General features: G+C 40.4%; 2 protein-coding genes across 2 annotated transcripts in view; both read right to left on the bottom strand.

Moving 5' to 3' along the window:
• Positions 1-507: 507 nt before the first annotated feature.
• Positions 508-9656, bottom strand: alx1 (ALX homeobox 1). The gene is made up of 4 exons (XM_022211987.2): positions 8109-9656; positions 7291-7595; positions 6796-6924; positions 508-1838 (listed from the first exon to the last, which is right to left on the bottom strand). Exons 1-4 carry the CDS (start codon positions 8296-8298, stop codon positions 1497-1499), a joined length of 966 nt encoding a protein of 321 aa, XP_022067679.1. The 5' UTR covers positions 8299-9656; the 3' UTR covers positions 508-1496.
• A 3751-nt stretch (positions 9657-13407) lies between these two features.
• lrriq1 (leucine-rich repeats and IQ motif containing 1) overlaps positions 13408-16544 on the bottom strand; it is a 30803-nt gene continuing 27666 nt past the window's right edge. Inside the window, 1 exon segment of the mRNA XM_051952429.1 lies at positions 13408-14174. Within this exon segment, the coding sequence (XP_051808389.1) occupies positions 14041-14174 (134 nt within the window). The 3' untranslated portion in view covers positions 13408-14040.

Below are 16544 nucleotides of genomic sequence, written 5' to 3'. Positions count from 1 at the left end.
CTCAATAGGTCCAACATTTTTTTAACTGTCCGTGGCAATCAGCTGCAATCTCACTGATTCCTACTGAAGATGAAAATCTTCAAAAAAAAAAAACTCTGCAAAAATAGCAAGTTTAATTTTTAACAAGTAATTTCCTTAAACAGCTGGTTTCGGCTGTTTTCAGCAGCAATTTCTCAAACCAGAGTGAATTACATATTTGCTGGAAATACTCAGCGGCACATTAATACACATGTGGTGCTCTACATGGAATAGACTCAAGAAAAACTACAGTGCCAATGTTGATCATAGTGATGGATAAATGGTACACTGATGTGTTTAATACTCTTGCGATGACAATAAGTCTCCATGACACAGAGGAATAAAGTATACAGTATAAGTTTTTTTTGATACAAAGACAATACAAGCAATTCACTGCTGGGTTGAGTCTGTTTGTTGGGTTTGTTGACAATAAATTTCAGCTCCCTTACCTTTAATCTAATCCTCCAAAAAAGCGAAGTCACACCAGGATTAACTGACATTCATTTATTGTACTTCCACCAGATAAATTTGGAACACAAACACACTTTCATAACCTGCCTCCTTTTGCCTGTGGTGTGTACCTGTGACACAGAACAAAGGCAGAACAAACAGAGATTACAAAGCTTTGCTGCAAAGCACACGGACACGTTAGTACGTCAAGTCACTTTTCTCCGCCCTGCTCATCTTCAGTCCTGAGCCAGAACGAGGGAGGAGGATTAAAAACGCAGGTACAGAAAGCTTACTCACAGTGCTATGGGATACTGAAGTGGTTTGGGACCCCTCCCTCAGGATCCACATGAGTCCACACTGGGATTGAATCCCACCGGAGCCTTCAGTTTCTACTGCTTCACCGTCACACTTCTTCACTCCCCAACGTCCAACAGCAAAGACAGCCCATGCACATCACGGCTCTCACCTCCACAGATCAGGAGGGTTCAGGAAACGTCTCTTCTGACCACAGAGGACAATATTTTGTGGAATAAAGAAATGACACGCATTACCCTGAAACTCTGAATGATGTGACTATATATTGCTTGACTATATTAGGGCCTCCCACTTTTTAAAAAGTGTCCTGTCAGCTTGCTGCAAGACACGTTTAATGACTGTCCTGCTCTGCCCTACTTATTCAACCACAGCTGATTTTCACATCTTGGCTATTCCATTGTTTTTGCTCCCGGCTTCAGTTTATTGACTTGCTGCTATTCAAATATGCACAGAACCATAAATCCCGCTCCATTATTATATAACACACCTATTTGCTCAACTCAGCAGATAAAAATTTGGTCAGAGTTTGGTGTAGATCTAAAGAGCAGGACAAAAAAAAATGCTGTCAGATCTTCACTGTGAGTGACAAACAGCTTTTTCTGGGTAGGATTTTAGACTCGTCAGGGAAATCACACATTTTGTAAAAATTGGAAACTCTAAAAAGGATTTCTCATTCATTATCCCGACTTTCCAGACATGCATAGGAACCCTGATCACATGGCCCAGGAGATGTTGGCTGTGTGCTCCTTGGCCTTCATGCGCAGCACGGCGATGCTGGATGAGCGCCTCTCAAACTCAGGCTTGGTCTCGAAGACCGGGTGACTGTTAGCGGCCGGGGTGAGGAGGGAATCTGCGCTGAAGAAGTTGTTGAGGGAGACGTGGCCAAACTGGTTCTGCTGATTAGGGAAGCCCACGTAGCCGTGGTCAGCAGCACCGGCCGCCGAGCGAGGGGAGTGTGAGTAGGATGTGACGCAGGGAGGAGAAGCTCTGGGCAGCATGCAGGAGGAGACCACAGAGCCACCAGGAGCTGGACTCGGCCACAGGTTGTTGGGGATCTGTTGGGAAAAGAGAGAGTTAGATTCAAAGTTCAAAAGTGCACTTCATTGTCTCCCATGCGGGAAATTTGTATTGGGCAAAGGCAAAAAGCAAGCTGGATTGCAACACAAATGACAGAACACATAATACTAAAAACACATAAAATATGCAACGTATAAATGTAGAAATATAAATAAGTTACAATAATATAAAAAGCTAAAAAATACACACATACCCCCATACATACACTGCTGTTCAAAAGTTTGGGGTCACTTCGAAATGTCCTCATTTTTGAAAGAAAAGCAGTTTTTCAATGAAGATAACATTAAATGAATCAGAAATACAGACATTGTTAATGTGGTAAATGACTATTTTAGCTGGAAACAGCTGATTTTTAATGGAATATCTACATAGGGGTACAGAGGAACATTTCCAGCAACCGTCACTCCTGTGTTCTAATGCTACATTGTGTTAGCTAATGGTGTTACAATACAATACAATACAGTATACTTTATCGTCCCACTTGTGGAAGTTTGTCTTGGACTCAGCAACTGTGTCTCGAGAGCCACAATGACAGCAAACAATGCCATCTTAACAACAATTACATAACAATATTGCAGACATCCCATGACATCACACGTAACACATACATATGCTGATGGGGAAAAAACATGCTAAAAAAAATCACCACAGTAAAAGCACTATAAAAGTTATTGCACATTCTTCGGCCTCAAGCAGCACTGTTCAGGAATTTGATGGAGGTTGGAACAAATAAATTCATAAAACGGTTGAGTTGGCAGTTGAGGACTCTATATCGAGTTGAAAGGCTAATTGATGATTGGCAAACCCTTGCGCAATTATGTTAGCACGTGAACAGAAGTGTGAGTTTTCATGGAAAACATGAAACTGTCTGGATGACCCCAAACTTTTGAACAGTAGTGTGCATATATGCATCCCTACGTACACAACATTTAATCACCTCCTTTTAGTAGCTACATCTAAGCGCTCATTAATGAGCTTGACTGAGAGAGGGATAAAAGAATGCTTAAAACAGTTGAGATACTGGAGGAGAATGACTTTAATTACATGGGGACACACTGGAACACAAGCTATGCAGTTAGTTTTAACAGACTAATAACTTGCCATGCACAAACATGTGCACATTTTCTCAGTGAAGTACAAAGTTGAATCAGAAAAGAAGGATGAATATAGGCCAACATGTATTTATGACACCAAGTGCTAATGCAGCCCGAGGCACTATTACTGGTAGTTCATTCAGACTGTATGCAGAGTGTGGGCACTTTCATTTGCAGGACGTTAAATCTGGTTATACACCTAAAACTGTTGACCTTCTGAGTTGTGATAATTTTGTCACTCAGTATAAATGTACTCAAGGCACAAAATTTAAAAAAAAAACAACAAACACTTAGGCTACGTTCTGGTGACTGTAGACGTAATTTGCTTCATCAAAACAAAAACGCGCAAAGAAAAGCAAGAAGGTAGCAAGTTATTCATATTGCATTGAAAATAAATACCTGAAATTTCGGAACAATATTTCTTCTGTCGTCTACACACACAGTTTTCTGCTGCAACTTAACTGCACCAGTGGGAAGCTATACGGGAGTTACCACTGGGGGAAAAAAGGGAGTGACAAAAATAAAACCTACATACCTTGAAAACATTTCTGAGCAGTGCGAGCATAGTTTGGCAATGATAGTTATGCAGCTGTTCAAGTAATGTTATGTGGGCAAAAATGCATTTCGCTTTTCTGTATTATCTGTCTTTATATGAACGCTGCTTTACTGGAACTGCTTTCTACAGAATAGTCCCTCCAATGAAAACATGTGACAGCAGTGTGTGCGTGTGTGAGTGTGTGTAGACACCCGGGACAACACGGTATATGCGAGAAATAGCTTTGCTTTGTTCAAACGAGAATACAGATAATTCCAAAGATGTGGGGCTTGTGTTTCTTTGCTAGAGTTTAAACATTTTCAGAATTCGCCACACGAGAGTTGTCATTTTCTTCGAACAGACAGAGGCAGAGAGGAGATAAACACTCAGCTGGTCAGACACAGTTAACACACAGACTGATTCACTCCACAGCAGCATCCTGTCTGTAACTTAAAGCACAGGTTTGACTGAAGGCTCGATCACATTCAGCCAGTTTTGCTCATTTGGTTATGAGAACTTGCCGTGATTATAAAGAAACTGGGAGGACAAGCCGGTGCAAATAAGCAGCATTCAATTCATCTGTGCCTTCACTGTTACAATCAAGTCACTGAAATGTGCCACTAAAGCTACAGCTTCTAGGGAAAGTTTAAAATAAATTTAAATTAATGCATTAAAATAGTTACGTAAATGCGATAACCAATAAGACTTAATGTAGACTTTATTGTGTGAAAATTCTATTCTACAGCAGGACAGTACAAAAACACACACTCTAAAAACAACATTGTTCAACGTATAAGTGTCCTTCACTCTGTCCGGATCACCTTGGCCTTTTCTGAAGGGCTGCTATGATAGATGGGATCAGGGTTTTGCCTTGTCATGCTCATCTGCCATGCGCCTTCCTCTTCAGGAAATTCAAAGCATTGTAAAAGTGTAAAAGCTGAACCTTTTGCTGAAGAACGGCCATCAGAAAACGATGAAAAATCCCACAAACCCATTGTGGTTTGGTAAAGACTGAAAGTCCACATTCGCAGTCAGATAAACTTCCTTTGTAGCATAAAAATGTGGTTGTGGCGGAAGGATCAGCCCGGCCAGTCAAATGTTTCCTAACAGAACCCTGCTGACCACATGTGCCATTGATAAGCAGGACTTCCATTTTTGCCCAAAAAGCAACAACAATTTCCAAAACCTCACAGTCAACTAAAGAAAAACCCAATTCTCGTAAAGCCACAAGAATTCCGTCGCTGTCCGGTGCGTTTAGGGAGACAAACACAGCCAGCGTCAACACGGTTACAAATAGGATGGACCCTCTAATGACAATAATCGGGATCAGCTGCATGGACGGGCATGCATGGCTGCTGTCCAGGGGAGTCTATCAGAAACATGTGCGAGGAAAACGCCAGACTGTCCAGCAGATTTCTGACCTGGTCTGAGGCCAGGGTACAGCGGAGCTGGGACTCTTCTGCTTTCTTTTACCTCAACACATCAGCTGCTTTCTTTAAGGTCAGAATATGAATGCAGACCCATCAGAGGAGCTGCTGCCTGCATACGCTGTAAAAAACAAAACTGTACAATCTAGCAGCTGTGGTTGCCAGAAAGCTAATGTAAAATGACTTAAAGAAGTGTGCTGATATTGTTGATTTTATGGTTTTAAAAAAATACGCTTCATTCTTTATTTTACTGTAAAAAAAAAAAAGGAGAAATTTTATAAGTTACTTTTTAAAAAGATTTATCTTTACTTGAAAATAGCATATAAATAAAAGTTTGTGTGACCTACTGTAAATATTACAGCATTTTTTCATTACCAGCACAACAGTTAGTGTATTTAACGTTTAATATAAGCATTTCTGACATATATGCAAAAATTGTGGTTATATCTATCATAAATATTAAAACATTTATTCATTTGACTGGAAACAAACAGTTTTTTTTAATGAAATAAATGCAAAAATCGCCATGTTCTAGCAAGCTTCTGTTTTCACTACATACATTTAACTTGGAAAAATTTGTATTGTTTTCAAGAAATGAATGCAAAAATTACAGTATTGAATGTTATACGTGTTACAGCATTTATCCATTGAAAAACTCTACAAGAGAAGGGAAATTGATTTTTTCAAGAGAAAAAAATCTGAAAAAATTTCTTCAGGAACTTATTTCTGGTGACTCAGTGCTATATAAAGAGTATCAAACTGTTTTGGAGTTCAGAGATTTTTACTGCCATGGTTGGACACTTTCACTGTGAAATTTACAAACTTTTTTTTACAGTGTATTTCCATGTCACACTGTAAAAAAATGTTATTTTCACTGTAGAGTTCCAGCAGCAGTGGTTGCCAGAACACCGCTGTAAAATTACGGTAAAACATTTTCCTCATTTACGGTAAAGAAATGTATTGACCCTGTTGATTTTACAGTTAAAAGTTTGCTTCATTCAGTAGTTTATTGGGGGGGGGGGGGGGGGGGAAGTTTTATCCCTTAAAAACCTGAAAAATTGCATGAAAATACCACGCAAACTTTATCAGCACAACACTTTGTCTAGTTAACATTAAATATATGTATTTTTAGATATCAATTTGTACAATTGTTCTATCAAATGAATCATCATAACAATATGCTATAACAACACATCTAACTGCGAAAATTTGTATTCTTTTGAGAAATATATGGAAAAATTACAGTACTGATTTGCATTTTTCCTGTAAATAACTATGCAAGAGTATAGAAATGTATTTTTTCATAAGAAAAAACTTAAAATACACAGTTTTCTCCTGCACTTACAGTGATTCAGTGTTATATGAACTGTATCAAACTGTTTTTGCCTTTACAGATTTTTTTTTACAGTGTATTTCCACCTCAGAGCAACACTCCGAGGCCTAGTCTCAGTTTGTGATAGGGAACACCTACCAAAAGGACAAACTGACATCCCGCGTCTCCTCTCACCTCATCTTGGATCTGACCTCTGTCCGCACAGCAAGATAAATGTTCAGCCAACATGAAACGTGATATAAGGCCATCAATCCCGCCGTGACACCTCACAGAGGCTCTAATCAGCGTTCGGCCTCTTATCTGAAGATGCCTTTCATAATGTGTGATTAATAGAGCAGTAATGGCAGGGGACTGCTTTATGCAATTTGTCCCGACTTATATGAATTGAGTATTTCAGAAGAGCGGACTGAGAGAGAATGAGGAATACGACAGGCCGTGGGGCTTTACGCACGGCCTGCGTCCAATAAGCGCAGCTGACAAATAGCTCCACATTCCCAGCAGAGCTTCTTCTAACACTGATTATGAAAACGTTCGAGCACATCTTGCCTGAGTGTAGCTGTCCGTCCTCGGTAACACAGATAAATCGTAGGTGGCCGCGAAGTGGGTTTTGGCTTGTTGGATCTGTCCGTAGCGCTCTCTTTTCCTCCACTTTGCTCTTCTGTTCTGAAACCACACCTAAAATGGAGAAAATAGTGCAAAATATGACAGAATAGCTGGGTTAGTTTTTCCACAAATATTCAAACGGATTTTAATTCAAAAGCAGGAGACTGTGGGTTTTTTTTTTTTAAAGAAAACAGCAGCAGCTTTAAATCTAAATGAAATGAGAAATGTAAAAAACGTATCTAAAGCTGTGAAATTTATTTTAAATATTCAATATATTTTGTGGTGTAGCTTATTTGTACAAATGCACATGAATTTGGATTTTGACGCGCAGCAGCCTGCTCCTCCGCGTCTATATTTTATCGCTAAAACGCCCTCATTTTTTATTATTTATGGCTTTCTAGTGCAACTTAAAAATATGAGGCTGGTGATAAACTATACCTGCACTCTCGCCTCTGTTAATTCCGTCCTCATGGCCAGCTGTTCCCTCACATAAACATCTGGATAGTGAGTTTTCTGAAACACTTTCTCCAGCTCCTCCAGCTGCGCGCTGGTGAAGGTCGTCCGGTGTCTCCTCTTCTTGCTGCTGGACACGTTACTGTCGCACTTGTCTCCCACGTCGTCCAAATCCGTTTTCTCCTGTCCGGTTGTCACGGGAGAGGCCCGCAGAGTGCAACAACTGTCCATGGACCTGCCGAGGTCCGAGTGCAAAGTGTCGTCGTCCGTTTTTGGCACACCGTAACTGGCTGGAAGGAAGAAGAGACAAATGAACAGCAGTGAGTGCTGCACTTGCTGCGCCACTAATTCATTTAAACATTAAACTGAGTATAATATACACAAAGTCTGGACACACCTTCTCACTCGGTGGTTTTTATTTCATTATTTTATACATTGTTTAATATTGAAGACATCAAAAATGTAAAATAATACATATGGAATTATGTTCTAAGCAAAAAAAAGTGTTAATTGTCAGTATTAATCTACAATGTAAAACAATAACACAAATAAATAAAAAGCACTGAATGAGAAGGTGTGTCCAAAACCTTTGACTGCTAGTGTATACAATCACGACCTGAGATTTTTTTTTAAAATGCGAAAATCAGAAATAATTCCAAAATTAATGAGAAAAACTGAACATTTTTTCAAAGATGCTGAATTGTCGATAAATGTTCAGCTTTTCTTTCCTCCTCAACTCGCGCACACATGCACAGCAACTGCACCAAAAGTGCGCAAACACTTTCCAAACAGCCTCCACTCACCGTTCTGCTCTGCGCAGGGCGAGGAGCGGTGCTCGGCGCTCTGCAGCCCGAAGGCCTGCACGCATTTGGGGGAAGACTTGGTGAAGTACTGCGCGCTGTCCAGGCTCTCCATGACCTGGTCCATGTAGTAATCGCTGGCCTTCATCGCTTGGCTTTTCAAGGCGAACTTCTCCTCCATGTACTCCATCATCTTCGCCGAAAACTCGCTCGCTCTAATCAAATGTCACCATAAAAAAAAAAAAAAAACAAGTAAAGAAAGAAACTAATCGCGCTGCCGATGAGCGAGGAGATGTCTTGTAATGCAATAATTCGCCAATGGAGTTAATTTGCTCTGTCTTGAAGGCACACAACGTCTTTATAGCCCCAAAGAGAATGAGATCCTCGCAGAGCACCCCTCCTCTCTGAATATGGAGCAGCACCCAACTCCTCCCACGCCCCGAATCCAAACCAAACAGCAGCAAGTGATTGTAGATCCGAGGAAACGATCAAAAGTGACTGTAATTTACAGCGTGTTTACACAACCAAAATGAGGCAATAATTTATCTGCAGCGAAGTTACAAGTTGCAACTGAAAGTGGGATTTAATTGGAGTCTCTGGAACAGGTCGCTGGTCTCTGCTGTAAATTTAATTTTGGGTGTATTAACCTGCAGACAGTGGAATAAAACCAACAGCGAAATACTAGAATTGACTTCTAAAATGCAGGATCAAAAAAGTGCACATAAGCTTGTTTCATTTCGAGAGCTAGCTTACGCAAACTGATTTTTGCCTCTTTAAAAAAAAAAAAAAGCTGCTACAACATATTTCCAAAGCTAGAATTTTAAGCCTAAAGGTCACAGATTTACAGTTCTGTCATGAAAGAAAAATAAATGCTGTCTTTAACAGAAACACACGGAGAAGGAAAACGTTTTTGGTCAGTTTGACGTATATTTTGGAAAATTATTCGACTCTTTTTTTTCTTTCTGCTCTTCATTTTTAGGCGGTTTTAAATTACAGACGCACATTCCAGACTTAAATCCCAATCTGAATAGCATTTTTAACAGGCATTTTTAAACTTTAATATGTTTTCCACACAAAGGCAAATGAGCAAAAAGGATTCCACGTTGATAGATATATTTTTATACCATGCATATTGCAAACTACGAATCATCGTTTGAGTTGCACCAAGGACCTGCAGTAAATGCGCAGTTTTTATTTGTATTTATAAATCTTTTAATGTAAATCTATAGTTTGTCTATTCAGGAATTGCGCAGTCAGAAAAAATAATGAAAAATGAAAAGTGATGTGGCACTGCCAAAAGAAAAAAGACACCAGTAAATGTGGTGATTATTCCAGTTATGACAAAATAAAAGCCTGAACATGCGGCTAAATAAAACATGACCGCCGCCTTTGAACTCTTTGAATTTATCCTACAACATAAGTAACTAAATTCTGGTTAATATTTGACATAAATGAAGTACAGACTATTATTTCTTTGCTGGAATTAAAGACCAAACATCCTCCTCTTGCAGTAAAGTTTCAGGAGCAGACACTCAGCACTCTGCATGGATTCCCCCCCCCCCCCCCCCCCCCCCCCCAAAAAAAAGGACGTTCTTCTATTTCTCCTTACTGGAGGAATTCTGCTCCATCTCCACCTCCTCGCCTCCACCCACAGCTACACCACCTGCAACGCGCACCGTGCTCAGCTTTGGTTCGCTGTAGGGTCAGTGGCAGATACCTGGGGCCGCACGGTGCCACGGGAGAAAAAATAAATAGAGGCGCTCTTAAGTAGCGGGGGGGGGGGGTCTTATTGGGCTTCTAAGATGACCTCCACGCTGGCTCATGCTGAGGAGAAAATGTGAAAAGTTCAGTGCGGTTTGGTGGGCTTTGTGCTCCAGATTCCAGCCACAATAGCTGCTGCTGATAAGTTGGGTTTGGTCACTGTAGGTTGATCAGTCAGACTAATTCTTTAAGTGCTGCAGCCAATATGTCATGTGAGCCACCTGGAAGGACCTACAGACTCACTTCAAAAAAAAAGCACATGCTGCCAGTTCCTTATAACACTCATCTTTGTCAAAAATATGATAGAAGTGAATTAGCAGTCATTTCAGTCTTAATGTGACTGAACACAGTCCAACACCACCAAACTGAGGCCTGGGAGGCCAAAGCATGCCACTTCAGAAGGCAGCAACATGACATCATGATGCCCAGAGCCAGGCGTGGGTCTAATTCAATCCACTGAAATGCCTTCAAACATTGGCTAGCCACGAAAAACACAAAAAGGACCAGAGTTTATTTTCCCCAAAAGCACAAATTTGGTGGAGCTTACAAATGAGTCTGCATTTGGCTCATGAAACTGAATTCTCAGAAAGCGAAAGGAGCGAATTAGAGCTTTGAAAGTTTGTTTTCATTTTGTTTGTCTTTTGTTTTTGGTTTTATCCAGCAGTGAGGCATTCCTGAGCGCTGACAAACTTTAACCAAGTCATGGATGCTAACGTTAACATGCTACACAGCGTGGTCACCTGTGACTGAAACCAGCCGGCAGGGCAGGTCAGGCTGGATCCAAATACTAAGACAGAAGCAGATTCTGATGACAACACAAAAAGAAGATGATTTTTAAGAATTCAACAGAGCATACAGAGAGCAAGACGAACCAACGCATCGTCACTCAGAAATGTCCTTATTTTTAAAAGAAAAGCTTTTTTTTTCAGTGAAGATAACCTTAAATAAATCAGAAATACAGTCTATTGTTAAATGACTATTCTAGCTGGAAACGGATGATTTTTAATTGAATATCTCCATAGGGGTACAGAGGAACATTTCCAGCAACCATCACTCCTGTGTTCTAATGCTACCTTGTGTTAGCTAATGGTGTTGAAAGGCTAATTGATGATTAGAAAACCCTTGTGCAAATAACAGTGTGAGTTTTCATGGAGAACATGAAATCGTCTGGCCGTATATTTCACAGATTTAGGCTGAACTAAAGCGAGAAGGAGCCTCTGTGATCACTGGGTGAGGGCAGGAGATACATAAACACACATCGTATCTATAACAGAGCAGTGGAGGGTCACAGGCGGATCAAGCACAAATAGTTTATTTTATAATAATTATTCAATCCAGTAGCTTCAAGAAAAGTCTGTTTATCATTTAAACACAAACCAGACAAATGTGGAAGAACTTCTGCTCCATATACAAAGGATAAAATAAGTCATTCCAATATTTTTCACCCCATGTTCCCCCTTATTAGATATGTTGCAGTTCCAAAATAAATGCACATCTCCTTATTGTTTACTTGAATTTAAAAATGACGAGAACATAATATAAACCACCTTTTTATAAAATAGATGTCATTGCCTGTAATGTTACCTTTTCATGATACATTTGTACATGCCTGCCCATATCCATGTGTCTGCACTTACTTGCAGAAATGCCTTCTGTATACCTGCACATTAGACTTGCACTCTCAGCGCTCTGTCTTAATCTTATTTCACAAATGACTTCATAATCTTTCAGTTTCTCTTTCTGGGCAGAATGTTAGCATCAACTTTTACTGGAGTCATGTACAGAAGAGGTTTTGCTCTACGCGAGTTTATTTCCAGTTTCTTTATAAGTCGGTTTCACATTTCCAGGAGAGCTTGCACATTCCTCAGAGTTTATACCCATTTCCTTTTTTCTTTGCTTTGGCTAAAGGAGCTGCCTACTCATGTCATGAGGTAGAAATAAATAAAACCAGCTCCACAATTAGTTTTCTTATCAGCTACAGTGTTGCAGGCTTTCGTATTACCGCTTCTGAATGAAGTAATTTATCACTGTAAAATGAAATAACTATAAAATGTTATGTTTACTTTCAATCCACGTGACTTTATTAATCGGTTTGCAATTTTCTGGTCACTTAAATAATAAATAGAACAACTTCAGGGTACATTTCATGCTGCTGGCACACATATATGCTCTGCCTCTCAGTACAACATTGTGCTCACCACACTTTGTCTCAGCATTGCATTTTTTTTTTGCAGCAGTGTAACCAAAAGAAACTACCGTAGCTGTTATTTTTTTGCACGTTTAAAGGAACTGATCACAGTTATTCATTTGCATAATATGCTGGTGTATTTTAGACATCTTTGTTGGCAGTTACTGGTTTCTATTATTTGAAAATGTCAATGAAAGGCTGTTATTTTTTTCTATTAGGTTTGTATAAAGTGCATTACCCACAATGACACATTAACATTGGCAAAATTTGATTTATTTTTTAAACATATAGAAATGAAAGGAGCGATGGCTGCCATTCAAAATGCTCAGTAAAAATGTATAGCATGTAATTTGTAGCTAAAACTTGGAGAGAAGCTGTTCTGGTCTTTTTAAATGCATTTGAATACAGCACTTGGAGAGATCTAGATACGAAACCTCCGTCTGACAGACTGCGTTTGACAGCATTAGCTGACTTGAGGTGAGGCTGGCGGGGCACTTCAGGCTGAGAGGGACATTCTTCATCTTATCTCAATGTGTGGCGGAACACTCATTTCACCAGGCAATGGATTTTGGATGACTTAGGTTACATGTGATTTAACCAAAAACCCAAAAGTAAACGAATCTAATGAAGATTGGTGGACAAGGGTTCAGCAGTATCATTTCAGGAGCCGGAGTTGCACACAAAAACTCTAAAAGCCTGAACCGGTGTCAAATAAAACGATGCTAGTGACAAGACATGTGCATATAGCGCTTTATATCACCTGTCTGTTAATGCTGCATGTACAATAAAAACCTGACTTATCCATCACCAGTGTAATGACATGTAAAGGCAGCCCCTCTGTGTCCCCCATGGGGTGCTTGAAGAATCCCCCCCTGACAGAAGACAGCGCTCCTGGGCTTCACAACATCCCCAAGCGAGCAGGACCACCACATCTCTGGCATACGCCGCTCTCCACGACGAAAATCCCCATCAGCTCGCGTACAGTCAAAACACAGCCCTCAGACGTGTGTGAGAGAAAGATAGGAGGAACATAAACAGACAGACATGTATTTCCTGCCAGGGAGCCACTCTGAAGCTCTGACTGTTTGTTTTCAGATTCATTAACTTATCATTTTCAGGCAGCGGCCCAGCAAGGAACCTCCAAGCCTGAGGTTCTCTGCCTCTGGTGGGGCAGTGCTTGTGGACGGACGCCTCAGCTCCCCAAATTCAAATACACAGACAAGGCTATGATAATCCACGTGTGAAAATAAAGAAAGCAACATTCTAATGCTAACACCAATGTTTGTGCCCAGCTCATGAAAGCAGTAACTTCAAGTTCACCAAGAGCTAAATATAATCACAGAACAGGGAAACTGTACTTAAATTTCCAGCCTTTATTAAAGTTCACTCTTTAGAGAGCACAAAAGAAATGGAAGAAGCAAGACTCTATTTCTAAATCAGCACGGAAACAACATTTTAACATCGTAAGAAACATGAATCCACAGGTATTAAAGGCCCCGGTTCTTATTTCCTGCCATCATTTGCATACGAAGCGTGTCATTTATTCAAGGTTTCTGACTTTGTTCCATGTGTTTTAGTGCTAGCTGGCTGTGATCAAGTTCAGGCAGTGATACTTGAGCAGAATGGTCATAATGGAAGCGCCTCAAGTTATTTGGGCTGGGCCAGGTCCTATTGGTCTTAATTAATTTTCAGAAGAGGGAGCATGAGTTTTCAGCAGAGTTTAAAAAGAACAGCTGCGGGAGAATTCAGCGCAGGCAGTAAAAAAACAAACAAAAATAAAACAGGCCAGCTTTTCATTGAAGAAATAGCCTTAAACATGTAAGATTTAATATTTTAATACATCAAATTTGTTCTGTTGTCCAAGACAGCATGCTTACATGATAACAAAATCCACCGTGGCTGTGAGGTGGTTCAGTGTACAGATTTTTTGCAGGGAGACGTATCGGCGCAGGAAAGAGGGTCTGTTGTTGAGAAAGAGTTTGTGTTTTACTTGTACACTCTGTCCTTCTTCTTGCCTCCGCCCCAGCCGCCGCTCAGTTGGACAGGGTTATCTCGGAAGGAGATGCGCTCCTTCTTTGACGGAGCAGACGTGACTCGCTTTGGAGATGGGACTTCTTTCCCTGGACACAAAGTGGAAGAGGAATGCGTCGGTATTACACGTGTAAAATGAGCAGCGTGAAATCACAAAGGGCTTCAAATGGTAATTTATTTGGGTTATAGAAATTATATATTTCATGCTAAGCATACATTTTTATGGACCAGCTATGGTCTTTTTGTGTGCTCAACCATATTTATAGCCTGCAATAACACAGCTTGTTATCAGTAACCAATATCACAAAATAGGGATCTTAAAGGAACAGTTGACTCAGCTGCAACAAAAGTGGGATAAACTGTAAATTCAGGTTCTTCTCTTCTCTAAATTTCCAACAAGGGTGTAATCAAAATACGGTGTTTTACAAATAAACATGATGAAAGTTAAACTTTTTAACATGACAATAAAGCACAAGACATCGTGCTAGTTTGACCAGATCCCCTTTGTGGAAAATGAAATCTGAAAATTTGCTCCCATACTTCAATCCACAATCCCACATACCAAAGCTGGAGGACATTATTTTATGCTGAGTAAAAAAAAAATCTTAAAGCTGATTTCAATCATATTGTTAAAACCCAAGCTAATCATTTAAAAAAAAAAAAAGTTAATATACAAGAAATATACAAGTTATGCTGACTACAGTTGATACTTTATTATTTTATAAAAATCAGAATACTTATGCTTTAGTATATTCAATTTTTGAAAATGTTATGCATTAATCAGCTTTGCCTCAAGACAGCATTATATTAAAACCTCACTCTAAAGTCTTAAATGTGAGCAGGTAAGTTCAGTGTTTTTGTTCTCTCAGGAGAAACGTGTGCTCTGTCAGAGGCGCTTCCATTTCACCTGGAGATCAGTACAAAGCCTTTCAAACACACAGAACAAAGGCAGCGCTTCTACCGGGTATGATGCATTCCACGTGTAGAGCTCAAGAGTCTGCGGTCTCCACGGCTGCCCCACACAGAGAGTCAAACAGCAGGGAGGGTTCTTGAGGTGGGAGGCCTGGGACGCATCGCAGGTACTGACCGAGCTCCAAATGTCTGCACAGCTGGCCCACTGTATAGAATATCGCTCCACTCACAAGTCATGCCTAATCGCACTTCTCTAGGTTTTGATTCTGCGCATGTCCGCAGTGTTGCCGCTGTGTTTTTCCTCTCCTCGTGGTTTGCCGTAATATAGTTTAAAGTTAAACCACCGCAGTCCTTTGTGTTTATTTTCAGAAACTTTGGGCCAGCTTTGGTGGCTGAATTTAGTTTATTAAAAGCTTCTATCCAATGATGCGTTCTAAATCAAAAACAGAACACTGAACTTGTTGCACATGTTGCTAATTTCAATGCAACTTGTGCATTCTGTTTTAAAGGTACAGAGATAAACAAACGGCTGCACAAATGAACCAACCGCTGTGACCAAACAAATTGTTTTCGATCATTATACTCCTATTAGGGCTGAACAGTGGACAAAATTGAGCAGATATGCGACTTAAGTGGTTTCCTCTGCGCACGTAATGAAAATATTTTGTGAGCCTGGAAACGCATTTTATGGTACTGTCCCAGCAAGTGGTGAGTATCACATTGCAACAGGTTATAGAGTAGGTTATAGAGTATTTATGTTGCCTTTACTGCTATGCCAAACTAAGTGAACCCTCTGACTTTAAACCTTTACTTTGATGCATGTATGTAACTGCAGAGGCAAAGGCTACAGAACCTCTATAGCCTAAATAAATAGGGCTTGTTTTTGTGAGTCACTCTCTTTTACTGATTTGTGTGCGCTCAATATGAAGATTTACATCACAGAAGCTCCATTTCATTTTCTCTCAGTACCACAATCTCACTCAAGTAACCCATTTCCTCTGATAGGAGTTCTGGATGACATAATACTGTGACCATTGACTGCCCTTTCTAAGGTTATGAAATATCTAATTGGCTTTTTTAAAAAATGTTCCTGCCTTACACATACATTCATATCTCAATTTGCCCTGGACAGTTTAGATAAGTAGTGTTTTCATCGATGTGGACAAAAAGGCTTTCTTTCTCAACCACAGTGTGCCTGCTGAGCACAAAGACACTCGCTCCTGCTGCTGTTGCACCTCGTGGATATCATTTTGAAATCATCACCGGAATCCAATTAGGCTTCGTTACCGGGGACAGGGCTCTCCTTTACTCGGATTCCTGGGCTTGTTTAATGTGGTCATCTGCTGTCCGCCTGTCAGTAGCATCTTTGTCACTCAAACTCCTGAGCCCCACTTCCCCTGACAGAAGGGCCAGTCATTCTTCACTGAAAGGACAGATTTTTTTTTTTTTTCCCCACTCTCTCTCCCCGTTTCCTGTCAGAGGAGAAATTCACGGTGCCCTGTCCCCAGCCCGACCTTGTGGCTCCCCTCCCCTCCCACAGCAGCCGA

The sequence above is a fragment of the Acanthochromis polyacanthus genome, chromosome 8 (assembly GCF_021347895.1).
Source record: "Acanthochromis polyacanthus isolate Apoly-LR-REF ecotype Palm Island chromosome 8, KAUST_Apoly_ChrSc, whole genome shotgun sequence".
Lineage (NCBI taxonomy): Eukaryota > Metazoa > Chordata > Actinopteri > Pomacentridae > Acanthochromis > Acanthochromis polyacanthus.
Note: the sequence above shows the minus strand (reverse complement) of the source record. Positions and strands in the feature narration are given on the sequence as shown.